At 35.6% G+C, this 23,178-nt stretch overlaps 1 protein-coding gene and 1 long non-coding RNA gene across 2 annotated transcripts in view; one reads left to right on the forward strand and one right to left on the reverse strand.

Moving 5' to 3' along the window:
- LOC116664097 overlaps positions 1-23,178 on the forward strand; it is a 430,835-nt gene that overhangs the window by 315,106 nt on the left and 92,551 nt on the right. The gene's annotated exons all lie outside the window — the stretch shown is intronic.
- The window catches only part of UNC13C (unc-13 homolog C), a 638,789-nt gene continuing 627,074 nt past the window's right edge, over positions 11,464-23,178 (reverse strand). Inside the window, exons 39-41 of the mRNA XM_032481154.1 lie at positions 17,556-17,648; positions 16,623-16,782; positions 11,464-13,298 (exon numbers count right to left, since the gene is read on the reverse strand). Of these exons, the coding sequence (XP_032337045.1) occupies positions 13,013-13,298; positions 16,623-16,782; positions 17,556-17,648 (539 nt within the window). The 3' untranslated portion in view covers positions 11,464-13,012. The remainder of the gene's footprint in view (positions 13,299-16,622; positions 16,783-17,555; positions 17,649-23,178) is intronic.

Below are 23,178 nucleotides of genomic sequence, written 5' to 3' on the forward strand. Positions count from 1 at the left end.
TCTTTTCACTTTTCTAAAAAATGGTTAATTTTATCATTTATTTTATTAGCTTTTAATGTGGGGCTAGTGTGGTGTGAACATTCTCTTTCTTCCCTCCCTTCCTTCCTTTCTTCCTTCCTACCTATTTGATGAGATTTCCTTTGTGGCAGGATATTTGATTCATATTTTTAAATGCTCTATATTAGCTTGAGAAAATATGTGCACTGTTTATAATGTTTGCAGATTTCAAGACTGATCAATTCTTTCTGGTTGAAGTATATATTCAGATGTTATATATTGTCCATTATATTTCAGTGTGTCAGAATCTTTTAAAATTTCAACCAATGTTTGCTTTTAGTCCTTATCCCTGTGTCCTGTGTCTTTTATTTGTAATTGAAACATTTGACATACAGCACTGTGGAAGTTTAAGGTAAGCAACATGTTGATTTGATGCATTTGTATATTACCATATGTTTGCCATTGTAGCATCTATGTGGTGATATCTCATTGTGGTTTTGATTTGCATTTCTCTGATGATGAAGTGATATTTTGCATTCTTTCATGTGCCTGTTGACCATTTGTATATCTTTGGGAAAATACCCATTCAGCACTTCTGTCCATCTTTAATTGGGTTGTTCGTGTTTTTGATATTGAATTGTATGAGTTGTTTATATATTTTGGATGTTAACCTCTTACTGGATATACGGTTTACAAATATTTTCTCCCATTTGGTAGGTTGCTTTTTCATTTTGTTTGTTACTTCTTTTGGAGTGCAGAAGCTTTTATGTTTGACGTAGTCCCATATATTGATTTTTACTTCTGTTGTTTTGTGCTTTTGATGTTATATCCAACATATCATTGCTGAGACCAGTGTTGAGTACATGCTTCCCTATTTTTTTGATCTAGGAGTTTTAAGGTATCAGATCTTATGTTTAGGACTTTGATCCACTTCAGGTTAATTTTTGTGAGTAGTGTAAGATAGAGATTCAATTTCAGTTTTCTGCATGTGTTTATCTAATTTTCTCAGTACAATTTTTTTAAGAGACTGTCCTTTTCCCCCTGGGCATTCTTGGCTTCCTTTTCAGGTATTAATTGTCCACAGATGTGGGCTTTAATTCTGGGCTCTTTGTTCTGTTCCATTGGTCTATGTGTCTATTTTTATACCAGTACCATACTGTTTTAATTACTATATCTTTGTAGTATAGTTTAAAATCAAGCCATGCGATGCCTCCAGCTTGATACTTCTTTCTCATAGTTGCTAATAGTCTAACACCAAAGTTGATGGAAAGAAGGAATTAAAGAACAGGGTGGAAATAAATAGGGACGAGAAAAACAGTAGAAAAGATCAATAAGACTAAGGGTTAGTTTTTTCCAAAACATAATAAAATCAACAAACCTTTAGCCAGAGTAAAAAAAAAAAAAAAAAAGACTGAAATAAAATCAGACATGGAAGATAATACAACTAATAGTACAGAAATATATAGGGTTGTGAGAGACTGCAGTGAACCATTACATGCCAACAAATTAGATAATCTAGAATAAATGGATAAAGTGCTAGAAATATACAACCTACCAAGACTGAATGAGGAAGAAATAGAAAATCTAAACATACCAATAATTAGGAAAGAGATTGAATCAGTAACCAAAAACCTCCTAACACAAAGAAATACCAGGACCAGATAGCTTCCCTGGTGAAACCTACCAAAAATTTGAAGAAAAATTAGTCTGTCCTTCTCAAACTCTTCCAAAAATTGAAGAGGAAGGAACATGGCAACATTTACCAACTCATTCTATGATGATACAAGAAATATCCCTGGTGAATATAGATGCAAAATTTTTCAATAAAATATTAGCAAGTTGAATTAAGGAACACATTAACAGGATTATACACTATGACTAAGTGGGATTTATCCCAGGGATGCAAGAATAATTCAGTGTATTTAAAGTTCTGTCCCTGTGCTGCATGCTCCTGTTGTCTGTCTCACACATTTGAACCTGTGTGAGAGTCTATTTGGGATTTAAAACCTATGAGTAGAAATTGTGGGTACTTCCATATTGCTTTCCCAAATAGCAGTTCCAGTTTACATACTGGCATTTTTGGAAGGTGAATTTCTTGATAAAATTTCCAATAAAAAACAATTTAGAGTTAATTTGAGATTCTATACATGTTTGGGCCAGTATTCTTTTTAATTGTAAGTATAGTTGATTTACAATGTTGTGTTAGTTTCAGGTGTACAGCAAAGCGATTCAGTTATATTCTTTTTCAGATTCTTTTCCATTGTAGGTTATTAACAGATTATGAGTATAGTTCCCTGTGCTATACAGTAGTCTTTGTTGGTTATCTGTTTTATATTTAGTAGTGTGTATGTGTTAATCCCAAACTCATAATTTATCCCTCCTCCACCCTCTTTCCCCATAAGTTTGTTTTCTATGTCGGAGTCTGTTTCTGTTTTGTAAATAAGTTCCTTTGTATCATTTATTTAGCTTTCACAAATAAGTGATACCAATGATGCTTGTCTTTCTCTGTCTGACTTCACTTAGTAGGGTAATCTCTAGTTCCATCCATGTTGCTGCAAATGGCATTATTTCATTCTTTTTTATGGCTGAGTAATATCCCATTGTATATATATCTTCTTTATCCATTCTTCTTTATCCAGTCGTCTGTTGATGGGCATTTAGGTTGCTTCCATGCCTTGGCTATTGTAAATAATGCTGCTCGGAACATTGGGGTACATGTTATCTTTTTGAATTACAGTTTTTTCAAAATATATGCCCAGAAGTGGGATTGCCAGATCATATGGTAACTCTATTTTTAATTTTTAAAGGAATTTCCGTACTGTTCTCCATAGTGACTGCACCAATTTACACTCCCACCAGCTGTGTAGGAGGGTTATATTTTCTCAGTGCTCTCTCAGTTTTGGCATTTTGTATTTTTCTACAGATTTATCTATAGAAATTTATTAGAGTAGTTTTGTTCATTATTCCTTTTATTATTATTATATTTCTCTTTGATTCATAGTTCCCCTTTTCATTCTGTATTTTTTGCAATAATGTCTTCTCTTCTATTTTTTTGGTTAGTCTTGTCAAAGGTTCATCTATCTTATAAATCCTTTCAGGAAACTAGGTTTTGATTTTGTTAAACTTTTATATAGATTTTCTATTGAAGGATAACCAAATCCCTCTCTTTTTTTTAACCTTTATTTTGTTACTTTTTTCTTTGTTGTCTCTCTGGCATCCTCTCTTGATTGTCTTCCAATTTCAGGTTGGATATTTCACTTATTTTTTTAAATCATTTCTTATTTTTAAAATCAATCTATTTAAGGCTAGAATTACTTCTTTCACATACAAATTCTGAATTCAAATATTCCTTCCTCGCTTCCTCCTGTAAGACAAAGATAATTTGGTAAGATAACTAATTTCAGTTGTATGTAATTTTTAGCTTTTATTTTTGTATTAATTCATACTTCTATTGCATTTTGACAGAGAACATAATCAATGTATTATTGATCCTTTGGAATGTTTTGAGTTTGCCTTTGTAGCCTATTAGCTATTCTAACTGTTCTGCTTCTGCTCCAAAGCAATTCATATTGCTTGTTTGTAGGATACAGACTTCTCTCTTTATGTGCATTTAATACCTCAGACTTACTAATTGTATTGAGATCACTGACGTCTAACCCTTTTTGGAGGGCTTTATAACTTTCTGAGATTGGCATAATATTAAATTATCCAATTATATTTTCTAGTTTCACTCATTTTAATCCTCTAGTTTTATAGGTTGTTGCTTAAATATATTTAGAAACACATTCGTATTGTTAAATGAATGTTATATGATAGTTATGTCATTGTCCCTCTTTTTTCCATTGAATTTAACATTGGAATTGCACTATCTGAATTTAAACCTTGATTTCCTTAATAGCTTCATGACATTAGGCAACTTACTTAACCTTTCTAAGCCACCAATTTCTTATCCTTAAGGGTTATTAAATACCAACCTCATTATGGTGTTGAGAAGATTAAGCAATTTGATGCACTGAAAGCATTTACAATAGTGACTGGCATATTCTAGCACTCAGTCAATGGTAGTGATTAGTTATTAAGCATTGAGGCCAACAGAGCACAAAGGACAACTGAATAAAAGAACTAAACCACTCATAGGAGAAATATTGCTAAGGTAAATATAAGTAATTGATTAAACTATGATTACAGTAGCAATTATAAAATAAAAATATCTTGGCTTTGAAAGTTTTCATATTTTAAATATCAGAATTCCTTCCTCCAGAAAAAAAAAAAAATTGAAACCTAAGAAAGACCAGGAAACTGAAAAACAAATCAAAATAAAACAACCCCAAGTCCCCAAGAAATAAGGGTGTTAAATTTCTTGCATAGTTAAGTGTGAGATAAAAGTTATGTGCATATATAACAATAGTGAGTATAAATGACTATTTGTGAAAAAGCCATAAATCATTAGTAGAATTTTAAATGGAATACTCTCTTGCAAATTATTGTAGAAGATACACTTCAACAAAATAAGTCAGTGCCCCCCAGTGTGTTGAAGAAGAGAGTGATGACCCCTAAGACGGAGTCCTTGGCCCCCACTGTTACCAACTCCTGTTTGGTGCTGCGCCTCCAGAAGACACCTAGTTGTCAGAGGCTGTTCTCTCAACTCTCAGAAAGAAGCGACGCTGGAGGGTCACTGTCTCCTTAGGTTGTAATTTTTCAGCCCTGGGAGTTTAGAAGGGAGGGGGCAGAGGAGCACATCATCACGCAGCCAGCCTGTTGACATCTGGTGTAAGAGTGCGTGCACAGTGCTGGGTGGCTCTTGCCAATTTCTAAGGTTTACTTTGATTATCTTGACCCAGGGTAGAAGCCAGTGATGCCGCCAAACATACTGAAGTACACAAGACTGCTCCCCAAAGCAGAGGATTATCTGCTCCATATGTAATATTTTCTTTCATTATTTATTTCTCTTTTCTCTCTTCATTTTTATGAGTGCTATTCATTGCATGTAAAGCATATTTTATTTTGGCTTTTGCTCTTACCGTTCATGGATGCAGTGTCTTCTTGGATCTTAATGACACTGACGAGGGATCATTAAAAATACTATTTTCATGTGCCTATTGGCCATTTGTATGGCTTCATTGGCGAATTACTTGTTTAGGTCTTCTGCCCATTTTTGGATTATTTTTTGTTGTTGTTATTAAGTTGTATGAGCTGTTTATATATCCTGGAAATTAAACCTTTGCGGGTCGCTTCATTTGCAAATATTTTCTCCCATTCCACAGGTTGTTGTTTTGTTTTGCTTACAGTTTCCTTTGCTGTGCAAAAGCTTACAAGTTTAATTAGGTCACATTTGTTTATTTTTGCTCTTATTTCTATTGCCTGGGTAGACTGCCGTAGGAGAACATTGCTAAGATTTGTCAGAGAATGTTTTGCCTATGTTTTCATCTAGGAGATTTGTCTTGTCTTACATTTTAACTCTTTAAGCCATTTTGAGTTTATTTTTATGCATGGTGTGAGGGAGTAAATCAACTACAGTTCAGTAAAATATTTTTAAAAAGTAATTTGTAAAGTGTAAAATATTATTCATATGTAAACTAATATTAGCATGTCTATTCCTATATCACACATAAGTATAAATACTTACATTCAGCCAAAAAAAAATGTTGATCCTTGAATCAACTTTTTATCGTTTTTGCCATTTGAATGAGAGATATTTTGCATTTCTGTTGTTTCTATTGAGCGTAAGCATCTCTAGGTGTATTTATTGTCATTGGTATTTCTCTTTCATGGATTGCTCATTGATAATTTCCTCCATTTTTGTGTGATTTTTAAAAGTTTGTGCCACAATGTAATTGAGTTCATTATTAACTGTGTTAAAGTATTTTTTGCTTGGCTATTGATCTTTGTTCCTTTTGTCATAGAAAAGTTTTAAATTTTAGTATGTTCAAATTTATCTTTTCTTTTTATGATTTAAAATTCCTGTTTAAGAAATTGTTCCTAATTCCTGTATTGTGAACATACTTTTTTCTTCTAAACTATTACTGCTTGATTTTTAATTATTAGTGTGCAATTCATCAGGATTTCATTTTATTTTTGTTGTGCACTGAGATCTAGTTTTATCTATTTCTATATAGATATGGAATATATACATTTATTAAATGTATATTAATATATACACTTATTAAAAGTCTACCCTACCCAACATGATATCAGATTCTCACATATTCATGGATCTATTTCTAGGGAAATCTGTTCTCTCTCATTGTCTGCTTATCTACCTCTATGCAAAATCTTCACTATTTGCTACAGGATGATGGCAAATCTTGAAATCTGTTAGACGCATATAGCCAGGGAAATGCTAGATCATTCTTCAGAATTGCCTTGACTATGCTTCACTCCCATATGAATTTTTAAAATTAGCTTATAATCTATTACAAAAAAATTGTGGGATTTTAATTGAAATGTGATGAAACTTGCAGATTAATTTGGAAGAAAGTACTGTCTTTATAATATTGAACTTTGTCATTGATAAAGAGACCTAGGTTTTCTTTTGTTTGTGTCATCTTCTATGCCCTTTAATGGAGTTTTAGAATTTCCTTATACAAGTCTTTAGGCATTGTTTGTTAGATGTCTTCCTAGGTGGCTTAAAATTTGTGATGCTGTTATGAATTTATGAATATTTTCCCTATTTTTCCTAATATATTTTCTAATTGGTTATGAGCCTGTCCATACATCTTTATATGAGCATAGACAAGAATGTGTATGAATCTGGCCAAGTCATTCAAACTCTCCAAGGTTCAGTTTCCTCATATATAAACTTGAGATTAAAAACATATTTCACAAGATATGATTCATTAAAATTAAATCAATTCATTTAAGTATATGAACAAAATGGATGATTAGCATGAGTTAATGTTTTAACCTCCCTTTTCTATAATGCTACATTTTGAAGAAAGAATAGTCAGCCATCTATATCATCGCTAAAATATGTAAGAATTAAGTAATTTAGATACCACTTTTGGGATAAAATAATAATTTAGCTTAAATTTATTCCTTTGCTTTCTGGAAGCAGTCCTAAAGGACTGATTTTAGCGTAAATGGAAGTGCCCCAGACAATGTACTGGATGGAGTAGGGCAGAGAAGATAGCTTTAGAAAAATTAGTTCATCTAGATTCCAGTTTCCTGTTATGCTATTAGCGAGCTAATATTAGGCTAATCCTTACATACTTCTGGGTCTCAGTTCCTTCTCTTAAGTGAAGAATTTTGATTAAATGATCTGCATAATTACTTTCAGCTCTTAAATGTTATGATTCTACCACATCTTTTTCAGTAAATACCACTGTAGATGCTTAAAATCTTTCATACTTGTAGCCTAAATGACTTTCTAAGGGTCTAAAAGACCTTTAAGAGTCTTCTGATTTCAGCTGTCTCAGATCAGGATTTTGGCAATTTAAAAAAAATCTGAAAAATTAGCTTTGTAAAATGGTCTAAGTGCACCAACCAAATAGAGATTGTCAAATTGGATTAAAAAAAAAAGACCCCTGTATGCCATGTAGATGCTGTCTACAATCATCACACTGTAAATATAGTGATAGAGATAGTTTAAAAGGAAAACAATGGAAAAAGCTACAGCACTCAAACCCTAATTAAAAGAAAGCTGTACTTCTATCAGTTGTTGGGGACTTCAGAACAAGGAAAATTACCAGGATGAAAGAGAGACATTACATAACAGAGCTCATTCACTGAGAAGATGTCATAATCCTAAATGTGTACTTGGCTAACAACAGAGCTTCAAAATAAACAAAGCAAACAGACAGAAATGAAAAGATAAATAGAAAGATTCATAATTATATTTGGAGATTTCAACACTCTTCTCTTAGTAATTGGTAAAACAAAAAACCAGAAAATCAGCAAAACACTGACAATCTGAAGAACACTAACTTGATTGTTAGATTTCTTCCTAAGTGCCTTAAAATTATAACTTCTAACTTAATAATTAAAAAATCATAACAGCAAAATCCATTCTTTTCTGGTATATATAAAACATTTACCATGCATATTTTAATCAAATTTAAAAGAAGATATCATCCAAAGTGTATTATCTAAGTATACTGGAATCAGACTAGAAATAAGTAACAGAAAATATTTGGAAAATTCCCCCAATATTTGGAAATTTAACAAGATAAATAATTTGTGTAACTTAGAGGTCAAAGAAGTCACAGTGGAAACTGGAAAATATTTTTAACTGAAAAAAGACAAAATACAACATATCAAAATTTGTGGAATGAAGCTAAAGCTGTGTTTAGAAGAAAATTTGTAGCATTAAATGCTTATATTTTAAAAGATCAAAGTTATGAAATCAGTAATTGAAGGTCCACTTTAATAAACTGGAAAATTAAACCTATATCAAACCAATGGAAGAAATTAATAGAGATAAGAACAAAAGACACTGAAATTCAAAGCAGAAAAATAGAGAAAATCAATGAAATCAAAGCTGATTCTTCTTAAAAGATAAAGTAAATAAATAGAAAGGGAGGGAACAGTCCCCGGTCTTTAAGAGGCCATAAGTACCCTGATAAATAAAGACACAAACATTATAAGAAAAGATAACTATAGATCAGTAGAAATCACAAATATAGTATACATGTGTAGATATTCAACAGAATATTACAAAATTGAATTCAGCAATATGGAGAAAGATCATACACCATGACCAACTGGGGTGCATCCCAGAAATGCAAAGCTGTTTCAACAATCAAAAAATCAATCAATGTAAGTCACCGTATTAACAGACTACAGAAGAAAAATTACATGATTATCTGAATTGATGCAGAAAAAGCATCAGACAAAATTCAAAAGTCATTCTTGATTAAAAGCTCAAGCAAAGTAGGAGGAGAAGGAGATTTCCTTAAGCTGATAAAAGGCACAAAGAAAACCTGTAACATATTTAATGGGGAGAAACTGTATGGTTTTTCCCTAAGATTGAGAACAAATCCAGCTTACCACTCCTATTCAAGACTGTTCTGGAATTCTCATCCCTTCCTGCTGGGAATGTAAAATGATACAATCATTTTGGTAAAATTTTGACAGTTTTTAAAATAAAGTTAGACATATAATATGACCGAGAAATCCCACTAGCAGATATTTACTACAGAGAAATAGGCGCTTATATTCACACACAATCCTGTGCATGAATGTTTGTGACAGCTTTGTTCATAATCTAACAAAAACTGAAAACAACCCAGATGTCTCTGAACTGGTCGATGAACGTCTACTCTTTCGCATGCCCGTACAAGGGGGAGTCTACTCAGCAGTGAAAAGTCAAGAACTGATACTGTCATGAATGACGTGGATGACTATTGGATGAATAATGCCTAGTGAAAGAAGCTAGACTCAGGGATACCTACTGCCAGGATTCCGTTTATATGACATTCTAGAACACGTAAAGCCAGGGGGACTGAAAATGGGTCAGTGCTGCCAGGAGTTGAAGGTTAGAAGTAATAGCATGATGGAATTTGGGGGAAGGACGGAGCTGTCCTGTATCTGGCTTTTTGTACTTGAAACATGAATCTATGAATTTGTCAAAACACAGAAATGTATACCAAGAGAGTTTATTTTATTATATACAAATTAAAATAGGTATTTGCTAACCATTACTTCCTTTTCCTCCATTCATAAATCTTTGAAATACATTTACTATTTCTAAGAAGTCATTTGTTGCAGGATGAATGATTATACGCCTTGAAGAGAGAAACAGTCATGGAACTATAGCATACCAATGATTGTATAAAATGTATCCTGATTTCAGAGTTTTCATAATGTAAAAACAAAAGTGCACCTTAAAATATGTATGCTAGGACATTCACAAATTGGAACTTATCCTCCATCAAGTCACATGTCCTCGTTTTTGATATTGAAAACAAATACCAGATGCCTGAACCGGAGAGACCACCAATCTGTGGAGGGCTGGGACTCAGGGAGCAAGGAGCCAGCTGTTTCAAACAAAGGACTGGAGTGAGTGTAAACACAGGTAGTGCCAGGGAAGGCAAGCTCTCCCTTGCGTGTCCCAAAATTCTGCCAAGTGCTAACAGGGGAAACAGGCATCCATCCAGGGGTATTTTCTGAGTCCTGCATAAATATGATTGTTATATAAGTATAAAGATTGAAGCTACATTAGTCCATAAGAGTGCAAGTATAGTCATATCTTTATATAAATCAGAAATTAAAAGGAGAAAATAAACCTCACTTCAAACATTTTTTTAAAAAAGACCAAATGAAAAACATAAAGCTAGCATTGTCATTTATAAATGTGCCTCATTTAAGAGAAATTCAGTATATAAATTATCCTAGAAATAGATAAATTGAAGCAGGTTGTGATGAGGACATTTGATTACTTATCTTAAATAATAATTCATCAGAGTTCCTTTAAATAGTAAATGTTCCACTATGGTTTTAAACACCTTCATTTTAGCCAAATTTGATTTTCACATGTTTCCTTGGGAACTTTTTTTTTTTTTTTGGCTGGAATGAATGCTGTATTTGAGGCTTCTTTTTTTTTTTAAACATTTTTTTTTATTGAGTAATAGTCATTTTACAATGTGTCAAATTTCAGTGTAGAGCACAATTTTTCAGTTATACTTGGGAACTTCTAATATGAGTTTCATCTGTAGATAAATAACAGCTTTGTCTTTGTGCATTTTATCTAGAATATGATAAATAAATTGCTACACACTTTAGTGAAGCCTATAGTTAGTTGACAGAGATGGCTGTGAACCTCAGAGTGATTACTAATCTGGGTGTGTAGTCACAACAGGCTTTGGAGATAACAGATGCTTGTATCTTGGGAGAAACAACAAAGATAACTATATCAAGATTAGAACTTGTACTTCATGATGTTAACAGACAGGCTCAAATCACACTGTCATCACTAGTGTTTCATGTGTATTATAGACACACACACACACACACACACACACACACAATGAATAGATCCAATTAAACAAATACTGGAAAAAATACTTAGCTCATAATTTTTAAGTGATTAATGCAAAACCAAACCTGCCATTTATTCCAGTGGATCATGCTTTAGGACATTAAAGTGCTCCTAAAGAGCTCAAGTTAATGTTCTACAAAATTGTTTTAAGATAAATCTTGAATGAATCCTTCAACAAAATGAAACTTTCTGTAATTTAAGGTTTTATTTAACAGTCTTGCTTGCCTATATGCTGAATTTTCTTCATGACATAACAGTATTCAAAGACATTATTTCTGGGCTCATTATCTTAAATATATATATATAGCTTTTCCCATGAATATAACTCCTGGAAAATGTTCCCCCCACCCCCAAATTCTAATGAGATGTTAGAACCAAACAATGTGAAGAGTGTTGTATCCAATAAAAAAAGAGTCTGGATTTTTTATTCCCAAATACTAAAATGATATTGCGTACATGAAATAAAAAGGCAGAAGATACAATAAAGAAGTGCATGTGCTCATATACATCCATTTATTAATGCGTATGCCAGAGGATTGCATTGTACTATGCGTTTGGAAAAGTTGTTAACAAAGCGATTGCCTATCAATTTAACATGAATTAGTGTATCTTACTGTCTTTGTTTTCACACCCAGTAACAGAATGGTTCTGAAAGTCATGATACTTTTCATTTCTTTCTTAACTTATCAGACCAGCTTGTTCACAAAACTGTGTCATTGTAACAGGTTCTTGTTTCTGCAAGTGTATGTTGTCCACTAACAGTTATGACCATAGGTTACAATTACAAAGTACTGTTCTACAGCCAAGTATTTAGGTACAGACTCTAAAAAATCAAACAATAAAAATAAAATGGAAATATTCATAAACGATTTCGTATTTAAAATCCAACCTAGTTCTATTTTTATCTACCAAGCTTTAGTAAGTTGTTTTCCTATTGCATCTAATGCATCTTGGGCTTAGAAGTAACATAAATTACAAAATTGTAAGCAATTTCTTCAGGCTTTATTTTACATTTTTCACTAAACAGATGAAGACGTGACTTTTTGCTTCAGTGCAATATATAGTAATGCTGCATTCAGTACAAATTGTTGAACATTTTTTAAAAACAAAAAAGAGCATTTAACAGATTATAGCATCAAGTAAATAAGGACTTGTCATAACTGTCAGAAGGAAAACACTAAGAGTATAGTTAATTATCATAGGTAATTTTAAGAAACAAACCTTCCATCGTACTTCAAAACCTTTAATCCTCTGACTTTCTAAAGGATGAAATCTGGTAAAGCCAAGATGCTAGATGGCAAATGCTTCAACTTACCTTTTTTTTTTTTTCTTTTTTTTACAAATGTGATGTGACCTTGGCAGTTTTAAAGAACAAAGTTCTGTGGATATATCAAACATTGTTAACAAACTATTCAGCATTGCTTTGTATAAGTTTGCTTTAATAGCATTTCTTCACAGTGATAGTTCAGAAAGGCTGGAAACTGCTCAGCATAAAATATTTCCCACCTTTTCTATTTGAATCCATATGCAAAAATCATCACAATATATCTGCAACTATAAAATTACAAATGCTTTCTAGAAGTAACTGCATTTCTAGTCATGATAGAAAAGGGTGTTTGTAGGACATCTACAATGAGGTAAGTCTAACGAAAACAGAATTTCAGTAAGAAATGCTTTCATAGCTACTGGCTGTATAAACCAGCGTAACAAGGACAACTCATGGACAAACTCAAAAGACTAACTTTTTTTTTTTAGTATGTTTAACGATGAGAAATTGGTAATGAAATAAACATTGTAAAAGATACTCTGGATGTCTGACTTTACATCATAATTTTGGCACTTCATGGAACATTTATTTCCCAAACACCAGAAGTGGTATAAAAGTTCTGCAGGATTTCCACACACCTTGTAGGCATTGTACTTGAGTACTGGCAAACACTGAAACGTAGTGAAATAAACATTCCTGTGGATTTGCACATGCATGCAGTAGTCAGACAGTTATAATTTATGAATTCCAAAAGATGCTATCTTGTGTTTATTTCAAGCATTCTCTTCAGCAGATCTTGTTTCAGATTTAAGTCTTACGAATTCTTTAGCTACATCGTCACTGGTCCTCTGAGAGAGGATTCTGAGGATAGTCAAACCAGTTGCATCCATAGAGACATTTTTCAAGAGGGGATACCATGCTCCATGGCTTCCCTTTTCTGCTATGTGCTGTAGCTGAATTACTGTCATTCCGATAATTCGATCTTCTCTGGCGAAGCAGTAATCCTTAACTGAAAGATGAAGTTCGTAGGCCCCTGGGCGGTTTTCTTTACTAAGGATGCTGTGTGGATTAAAAATAGGAATTTTGAGCGTTTTCAGATAGGTAGCAATATGGGCCTAATATACTGTTGAAAATTTTACACGTTGCTCAGAATATTACACTGGCAAATAGAGCTTCATTGTATTTTAACTCTGATGCAAATATCCTTTACATTTTACTTAGACTGTCTTTACGTAGATGGTACTTGGCAATCTAACTTTCAAATACCTTCCTTCCCTAGATGGAAATAGGAAATCAAACTAAGTGTTTTACTGCTCTGATGTTAAGCATATTACTAGAACCTGGAATTAAAATATTATTTTGTAATTAATCATTGGAGGCAAGGTCTCCTCGGTGGTGCAGGGGTAGGAGGGGTTGCTAGGGGCCGTGGGAGCTAGGCCGGGGGAGGGGTAGCTTTTGGAAGAATTTCTGTTCCATTTCAACATCCATTATTACAGTCTCCTTTCTCTACCTCACACTCCTGGATATGCTGTCAGGGCTAGGAGCCTTTTCTCAGGGGAATACACTGCACAGACCATCAAGCAGTATTCACAAGATGCTAAATTGGATACACATCTCCCAAGTAAATCAGTTCCAGCCCAGCCTGATGCTTCAGTGCCAGTGTTTTCCAGTGGCAACGGTTAGTCCTGTCACAACTGGAAGTGAGGATGGCCTCTCCTAGTAACAACCCAAGACAACCTGTCAGTGCAGAACTGAACATAATGAAGAAGGCTGAGTGGTGAGATGCCGAGGATAATCCTCCCCTGCCCCTTATTTTAATTCACCCTCAGTCAGCCTTGACCTTCTAATGAATGCGCAGCTCGTCCTCAGCAGTACCAGCTTCCAAATTCCTTCTTTTCTAAGTGACTTTTTCTGATCAAACATTTTGCAGAGTCAACCTTTTGTTTCCAGGTGACACTGATAACTAAACTGTGCACTTATTTTAGATAATCTGAAATGATGTAAAAGAAAATGGAAACCTTGTGGGTAAGAGTAGAATAATGGCAACATATGATAGGATCTGGGTCTTCCTGTGAATTAAAATGCATCAAAATGCCACCTTTTCCCAGAATCGTGGTCTTGGTAGGTCAGGGTTATGTCTGAATTTTGCATTACTTAAGTGTTCCTAGAACCTTTTGGAAGGCTTTTTAATTGCATCAAAATTTTTGTGTAATTTGGAGGTGTAGATCAGTGGAATCTTGTGAGCTGGCTTATTAGCAGGCATGATTTGTTGGGATTAATCTATTGGAATCCTTGTAATAGATGTGGTAGGATAGTTAAGTTTTTATGAGTGGCAAATATTAACTACTATGTATTAAAATAGATGCAAACAGATTTCTTCTGTACAGCACAGGGAACTATATTCAATATCTTGTAGAAACTTACAGTGAAAAAGAATATGAAAACAAGTGTATGTATGTATACGCATGACTGGGACATGATTCTGTACACCAGAAATTGACACATTATAACTGAGTATATGTCAGTTAAAAAAAAGTTTTAATGAGTGGTAAGAGAGTTAAATATTCAGAGCACAGAGTGCTGAAAGGTCTCTGGGAAATCAAGAATGCAAAGTAAACAAATAACCAAGCCAGTAAGGGATGGGGTGGGGTGTGTGTGTGTGTGTGTATGTATGTGTGTCGGTCGCTAGGGCTTGGTGCTGTCCCCTCTCTTATCTATCCCTAGGTCAGCTCATCTGGACCTACAGAATTAATTACTTCGAGATGTTAGATAATTCTCAAGTTATATCTAACTATGTATGTGGTATCTCCTCTTGAATGCTAAGTATGCATCTCCAAATTAACAGACTTAAAATCTTTGGTCTCCTCATCTCCTGTCTCCATTCCCCCATTTCAGTAAATCAATATCTACCCAACTGCTTATGCCAAAGACTAGGGGTCAGCCTTGACCTTGTTCCGTGCCAGATAACTTCCATTTGCCCCGGCTGTGGCTACTCTCCGTCCTTCTCCTTACACTGGCAGCAGAACACTGACCTGTAAGCACTACACCCATCAAGTCTCTCTGTGCTTTGGCTTCCGGTTGGTTTTGGCCGAAAGGAGCCTCAACAGGAGATCAGAAGTAATGATGACAGCGAGGTCAGAGTTCATTTCCCTGACTGCCTTTGTGTGAGTCTCCCTCAAGTAGGCTGTTTCTCCCCAGGGAAGGCCAGTCTCCTTTTAAGGTGGAGAACGACACAGGAAGTTTTTACCGTCCCAATTTTAGTAACAGTCCTTCCTCTCCTTTGGGTGCAGTAGGGGTGGTAGCCTGGCTACGACGGGCCCCAGGTTACATCCCTGTTGCTTGTAGTCACTCTGTTCTCACATCTCTATAAACTCTTCTGTGAATGTATCTGTCTTGAATTAATCTAAATTGAATGTTCTCGGGAGCCTGATTTACATCCGGTTTCTATTGTATTCTACCTCCAGTCCACGGCAAGTTCTATAGAACCATCTTCCAGTGCCTACCCAGAATGCTTCCACTCTGTCTCTTGATTCCTTCCTTCCTCTCGGAGAGCATCTTTCAGTCACTGTTACCTCTTGTCTGGACTATTGCAGTAGTCTTCTAACTTACCTGTACGTGTTTGGTCTTGCTTCCCTATAGTTACTGCTCTACACAGTGAACAGAATAATCATTGATTATGTACATCTGGTTGTCCATCCCCTCATCTGGAAATCCTTCAAGGCCTCCCACTGACCTTAGTGTGTAACCTGGTCTCCTCTACCGCTGACGGCAGAGCCCTGTGTGCCGTAGTGCCTGACCGCCTCTTCAAGCTCACTGTATCTTATTCCCTTGCCCTTTGTGTACTGTTTCTTAAACAGGCCAGGTACGCCCCTGCCTTGGAGTCCTTGCGCTAGCATGGCCTGAAATGCTCTCAACGCACTTTTCTGCATGACTCGTTCTTTATTTTCTCAGATTTCTGTTCCAAAGTCACATGCTCAGAGAGGCTTCCCTGAACACCCAGCCTAAGCCGCCAACCAGGCACTCTGCTGCGTCACCCCATTTTAATGCCCTGATACTATCCACGTGAAACACTTTTATCTCCTTGTGATTTTGTTTATCATATGTACCTCATCTCTAGCAAGGCCCTCCTATTACTTATACCCAATGCCTGCAATATTGCCTGATAACATGGTAGGCACTGAACAGATATTGAGCGAATGGAAGGGAACTAAAAACGTAGCCTTCTTCATTTGCCTGGGATCAGTGGTGAACAGGAGGACTTAAACCCATTGGTTTTACTTTCCTTACAAAGCCCAGTGCCATCCCTACCCTGTGAATCCCTCATAAGCATAGCTCTGCGATGCCTGTTGCCTGGTTGAATAAAGGAGTTGGGTCATAACTTACAACTGGAATGTTTCGTTGTACTTTGGTGACCATGTGTTGCTTTTTGTCTTTGTGCCTTGTTTTCTCTTCTTGTCTCCAAGGTTGGGTCCCAGCATAAAGACTTCCACAAAGGGGCGAAACATGGCAGTGGTCTGCCAGTTTAAGTCATTAATAGCAATCACTAAAAACCAAAAGGAAAAGGAAAGTAATACCAAGGGTTAGCAGACAAATGTGTGGAATCCTAGACTCTCCCTTTGATACTTAAAGTGAATTTTTATTTTTAAAAATGATGTATGAAGCAATAACTTGCATTTGATAATACAAAGCTACATTAGGTAATGCAGTTTTAAAATATATTAGAAGGCCATGGTTTTGATTAACATGGCTATTATTTAAAGTGACTAAGTCTATAATAATATAAAAATACAACACAGTTCTATTGAGCAGAGTATTAATCATTAAATTGCATCTTTGAAATGACTCCTGCGTTCAGATCACATTTTTACAATATAAAACCAACAGATTCAACCACTTACTAAAAAATCAAACCAGTAGAAATCACGTAGAAAAAGAAGTAGGTAGATTATGTGGATAGTAAGAACGTACTAACATCTAAAATTTCATTGGCAAGTTGTGGCACTAACGTTCACAGTCCATCATAGCATCAACCATAGTGAGAATGTTCAGCGAACACAGTTTTGAAATGTAATCACCAATGTATTTAACCCCTTAGACATACCAAGTAATATCGGCTAAGTGTCTGTGCCATTCGTTTTTTGTTTGTTTTAAATTAGAAGTTCAGGTTTCATGAAGAACTTCTCAGCATGCTGTAGAATCATTTAATACACATTTTAAAAAACAGAGATCCAAGAGAAAACTACATTTTTGGTATAATTATTATTCCAGAGGTTAACGTTTCATAGGCTGTTTGATCTACTTGGACCCGAAAAGTACCTTTTATGGTGACTTTATGCTCTCCAGTTCCTGGGGCGGTGGTGATGTCCACGTGAACAGATATCTGACCCACTGACTCTTTGGAGGAGCGACCTGCAAATCAGCAGAAGTTTACCGGCCTGAGCTTTCAGACCACTTAGTGATGGGCATCTATACTTTGTGCATAAGGGACTTGAAAGTGTGCTCATGGAAGTGAGTGGTTCTTTTCATTAATAGCACATGAAGTCGATAAATGTTCACTAAATTAAATTTGCTATGAAGTTTTGAGGCTTGGATATAAACATATTTAGCCCATTTAGCTAAAATTTCATAAGGTCCTCAGATACCGTAAGACACCCTGTTAGTATTACTATTGTTAAAGGAACTTGCAGATGCCTTACTAGGCACTTAACAGAGCTCTTTTCATTGCTGATGTACAAAGACGCCTCCCTGCTTTTCGTTCCTTTGTGCGGTGCTTGTCTTCAGTGTGCCACGCCGGGGCGCTGGGGACACAAATGGCACTACAGAGTACCTGCCCCCTTGAGGCTGCTCTAGGCTAGGAGAGAGCAACACAGAAACATATTGCTACAACAGAGTGTGATAAATTCTAAAATAGATATATTTACAAGGTCTGCTGATGGTATAAAAAGGAGTAGTCAGCTCTACCCTGATGAAGGTTAGCCAAGGGTTAAGCATGTTATATTGGAAAGTGTCAATGATTTGGGGTCAATAAACTTGGATTCAAATCACAATTATGCCACAGCTGGTTCTGGGATCAGAATTTGCCATATTCTCAAGTCTCGGTTTTCTCACTTATAAAATAGAATAGTAACACCAACTTCTTTTATATATATATATAAATATATATATATATATATTTATATATATATACACACACACACACATACACACATATACATATACACACACACCCATATACATACATATATACATATATAGCTATTAAGATACCATCTATAAGCACATTTTCCACAAATGGATACATATACTCTAATTATCCTTTTTATCTTTTCACCTAAAAATATGACAGTCATTCCACTTCAGTATATATTAAACTATGCCCCATTCTTTTTTTTAAGTTTTAAAATTTAAAAAATTTTTTTTATTTAAAACTTTTTTTTTATTGAGTTATAGTCATTTTACAATGTTGTGTCAAATTCCAGTGTAGAGCACAATTTTTCAGTTATACATGAACATACATATATTCATTGTCACATTTTTTTTCGCTGTGAGCTACCACAAGATCTTGTATATATTTCCCTGTGCTATACAGTATAATCTTGTGTATCTATTCTGCATTTCGAAATCCCAGTCTGTCCCTTCCCACCCCCCGCCCCCTTGGCAACCACAAGTTTGTATTCTATGTCTGTGAGTCTGTTTCTGTTTTGTATTTATGTTCTTTTTTTTTTTTTTTTTTTTTTTTTTAAGATTCCACATATGAGCGATCTCATATGGTATTTCTCTTTCTGGCTAACTTCACTTAGAATGACATTCTCTAGGAACATCCATGTTGCTGCAAATTAAACTATGCCCTAGTTTTTAACACAGTCTGGAATATCACAGCATTAACTACAAAGTAAATGTTCACTGAGTACTTGCTTAAAAACAAATCACTGATCTGTTTACAAATAATTAGAACATTAAAATATTTAAAACATTTAAAATAATGATAGTCTTGATAGTCTATCAATAAAATACATCATAATTTAGTGAACCATATTTTTATTGTTTCTAATCCCTTGCTATTATGAACAAACTATAATGAATAATTATTTTTCATATTTACAAGTTTAACTGTAGCATAATTTCTAGAAGTGATAATTATTTGTCAAGTGTAGGTGGAATTTTAATTTTAACCTATAGAGATTTTAACAGTTTACAGTATATATGGCTTAATAAAAATCTTAATTTTTGTAAAATAAATGGCTAATGACCAAGCTAAAAATAAAAGGTCATTGTATGCCTGAAACAAATTAAGAGACTTCCAATTTCTAACTTCAAAAAAATCCCTGGATTTGAGCCACAAACTCTCAAGGGGACCTGCTGAGAAGAGCTGGTTCACCACAAAGACCCCTCTTTCCTCCTTACCCCATCCCCTCTCCCCCCCTATTCTGCTCTCTCTCCCCTCTCCCCGCCACCCCCCACTACCCCAGCCATTTGATAATAAAAGGACTGAAAAGTAGAAAGTGATCACTTTGGGCATTAGCCAAGGAACTATTTTTTGCTCCACAGGAAGAGAAGAGGGGAAATGTTACTTTTTCCTGAGTTGAAGAAAATTCCAAGAGCAGTTCTCCCAAAGTACCAGCAAGATGAGGGTTTCCTTTTACACTTGGTTGCCTCCTTAGCAGACAGTATGACTTGAGCGTGGCCAAGTTCCCCAACAAGCCACGGAGTGTTGCCAGGACCACTTCTTTGAAGTCATGGTTGCTGAGAAGTATGGGAGATGGCTCTGGAATGGGCTTAAAGTGCTGGAGTTGGGAGCAAGACAGGAAAAATGTGATTGTGGGCTATGGTTTGATCAGGGACTGTGCCAGGTGGGGCAAAGAGATAGGCACCACAGAGGAATGTGGTGTGTTGGTACCAGGGTGGTGCAGCAGGAGGAAATGGCCAAGTCTTGAGTCTTGGAAGAATTCATCAGTGCCCTGCGAGCCTATTTGGAAATGTCTCACGTCAGCTAGTTCTATCAAGCCTGTACTTCCCCAAAGACAATGAGCTGGAAAAGCCCTAACCACTAACCAAAGGGGCAATGATCCCTAAATAGATAATGACCACTAATGATCACCAGTGAAATTTAAATAGTCATCTGTCTCATTTCTCTCTTTCCTTCCTCCTCAACATCAGGGAAACTACCACCCGGAGAAAGAGGAAAGATTCACATCACAGAAGCCCACACCTTCCTCCTCTACTCCTTTTATTGCTAGAGTCACCCTTTTTGCCTGCCTGTGGATAGAGTTTTGAATCCAATCAGTGATTAAAACTTTAATGTGAGCAGAACGAGATCTTAAAAACCTGAATAATTTCTCAGAGTGCAAGTAAATAACATGACGTGGACCTGGACTGTGATACCAGTAAGGGAGATGTCCCCGCAGCATGAAGTGGGGCTCAAATGAGAAGCTGGTAACATTTACTGGGAAGATAAAATAGCTGGATATCATGCCTAAATTGGTGACGGCCTTATGATATATAGTCCTTCTATTCAAGAACAGAACAGGTCTTCCCATTGTGCCAGGCTCCTTTGTGTACTTCAGTTATGTTTTACATTGTTCTTTATGTGAATTTTGAACATTTTTAAAAGCTCATTCCTAGGTATTGTATTTCATCCGGTTTCTTCCTATTTTACTTTTTCTCATCCTATTTTAAATGGGGCCATTTTCCCCATTGTATTGTATAATAGGAGGCTAGCGATTTTTGTGTATTCTTTTATTCAGCCAACTGCCTTTTTAAATGAAAGATTTTCATTTAATCCTCTTGAGTTTTTCAAGTATTCAACCATACTATCTTCAACAAACGGAACATTTAACTTCTCCAGTTTATATACCTCTTGCTGTTAGCCTTGGCTAATTTTATTGACTTACGTTTCTGTTGCTATATTACATGACACTGTTAAGAGTGGGTATGTTTGTTACCCTCCATTTGGCTCTCCAAATTCATTTTCCTCCCTTCTCCACTCTGCCTTTTGCCCTTAGACGGACAATTCAGTGGTCTCTATACTCTAGTATCTAGTTGGGTTTGGCCAATGAGAAGTCCTGGCAAGATATTGGAAGGAGGGAGGAGAGTCAGGTCAGGTGTTTATTTCCTTGTCTCCTTCCTGTTGGGTCACCTTTTGCTGGCTGACTCCTAACCCAAAATCAAAATTGCCCTCAAGCAGCCTTCGGTAGGTCAGAGTCTCTCTCCTGGTTCTAGTGGCTTCTTTCTTTCATCATTTTTATTGCAGGGCAGTTAGTTTACTGTTCTGCCTGGTTTCTTTATATCATGCCTATACCTTTGTACATAGTTTCTTTACTCAGTTCTTCTTAAATAACCTTAATTTGGGTGTGCCACCTGATTCCTGTGGGACTTTGGCTAAGAGAGTTCACATCTCTGATTGGCTCATAACTTTAATGGAACTGCTTCTAGTATTTTCCCAATTCTCTTAGGTTTTGAGGAAGATTGAGATAATCTTTGTGGAGGACAGGACTTAAAATATGTACACTCACTACTTAACAACTGCTATCACTGGGGATTTCACAGGGGAGAAAATTCTTAAGGAGGCTCTTGAAGGTTGAGTTGAAATTCATGTTTTAGACAAAAGGACTAGGGAGTAGCATGTGACCACATGTGGATGCATAAAAAGGGAACGGTGTGTCCTGGAAATTGCAAGTAGCTCAGTGTGGATGGAGCATGGATGTAGTAACAAGAGAAAATGTTAGTACTTTGCCATTTGAAAGTCTTTAGACGTTATTTTGGAGCTATTGAAACATCTTTTAAGTTTGTGGCCATGAGTGGCATAGTCAGATACAGTTTTTGAAATAATTTGTCTCATCTGTGTAAAAGAGAGACCATTTTCATCCCCCTATTCTCTTGGAAAACCTCACACTTGCATCTCATTGTACCATGAATCAAACTCTAAAACCCAGCTCTTGGCTAGGATGCTTCTGGTTACCTTTATTTCATCCGCACTGCTGGGCCATGCTCTTGTCTCTGGCTTATTTACTTCTTTAAAACTTTCTTCATGTTTTCATCCAGTCAAACCACATGTTTGGAACATCCTTCCCCCATTATCCTGTGAAGCTCTGTCCAAACACCTCTACTATAAAATACTTTCATTTTTAATTATTCTATAAACAATCTGTAATTAAATTCTTGATTTCCTCAAATACTGTAACATAGTATTAAAAACCCTGGGCAATGAAATCAGGCTTCCCTGATCAGGAGCCTGGTCTGTCACTCATTAACGGTTTAAAACTCCATGAACTTGCATTTCCTTATTTGTAAAGTAGGGCTAAAACCACCTACCTGGCAACATGATGCTGAGGCTAAGAAAGGATAATTTAGAAAAATACGTGGAATATTATGTGCCTTGCACATAACAGCTGTTTTAGTAAATGGATCCAAGTTTATTATGATAACTCAATTCTTAGTAAGAGTGTTTCAAAGTTATTAAATCTCTTGAAGCTTCATACATAATGCTCACATATACAAATTATGAGGAAAAAGTCCATTGATGCTATGGTTGTCTGAATCCAAGACAGCAAGAGGACAACTCCAGAGTGACTGGAGTTTTACCCAGCAACTTGAGAATTCTTACTTTCTTCACTAAGACTTTCTGGATCGAGTACAAAAGAGAGGGCAGGTTTTTAAGAGCCCTCATCTGTCTTTCAGGAAATATTCTTCCCCACTATGATATAAAACCTTTGATCAACCAAGAATTCGGTAAAATAGGTTTTCCTGATGAATAAAGGATTCTGTTTGTTTCTTTAACTATTGTTGGAATCAGTTCATGAGCAAAGTCCTCTCAGCACCACCGAACACGCATGCATGTTGTCTGTTCACCTCTGCTGTTACGTGAAGTCAGAGCCTCCCCATTACGTGGGTTTGTAGTTAAGATTTTTATGGGTGGTCTTGTACGTATTACTATAAGCAG

Source organism: Camelus ferus, chromosome 6 (genome assembly GCF_009834535.1).
Source record: "Camelus ferus isolate YT-003-E chromosome 6, BCGSAC_Cfer_1.0, whole genome shotgun sequence".
In the NCBI taxonomy this organism is placed as follows: domain Eukaryota; kingdom Metazoa; phylum Chordata; class Mammalia; order Artiodactyla; family Camelidae; genus Camelus; species Camelus ferus.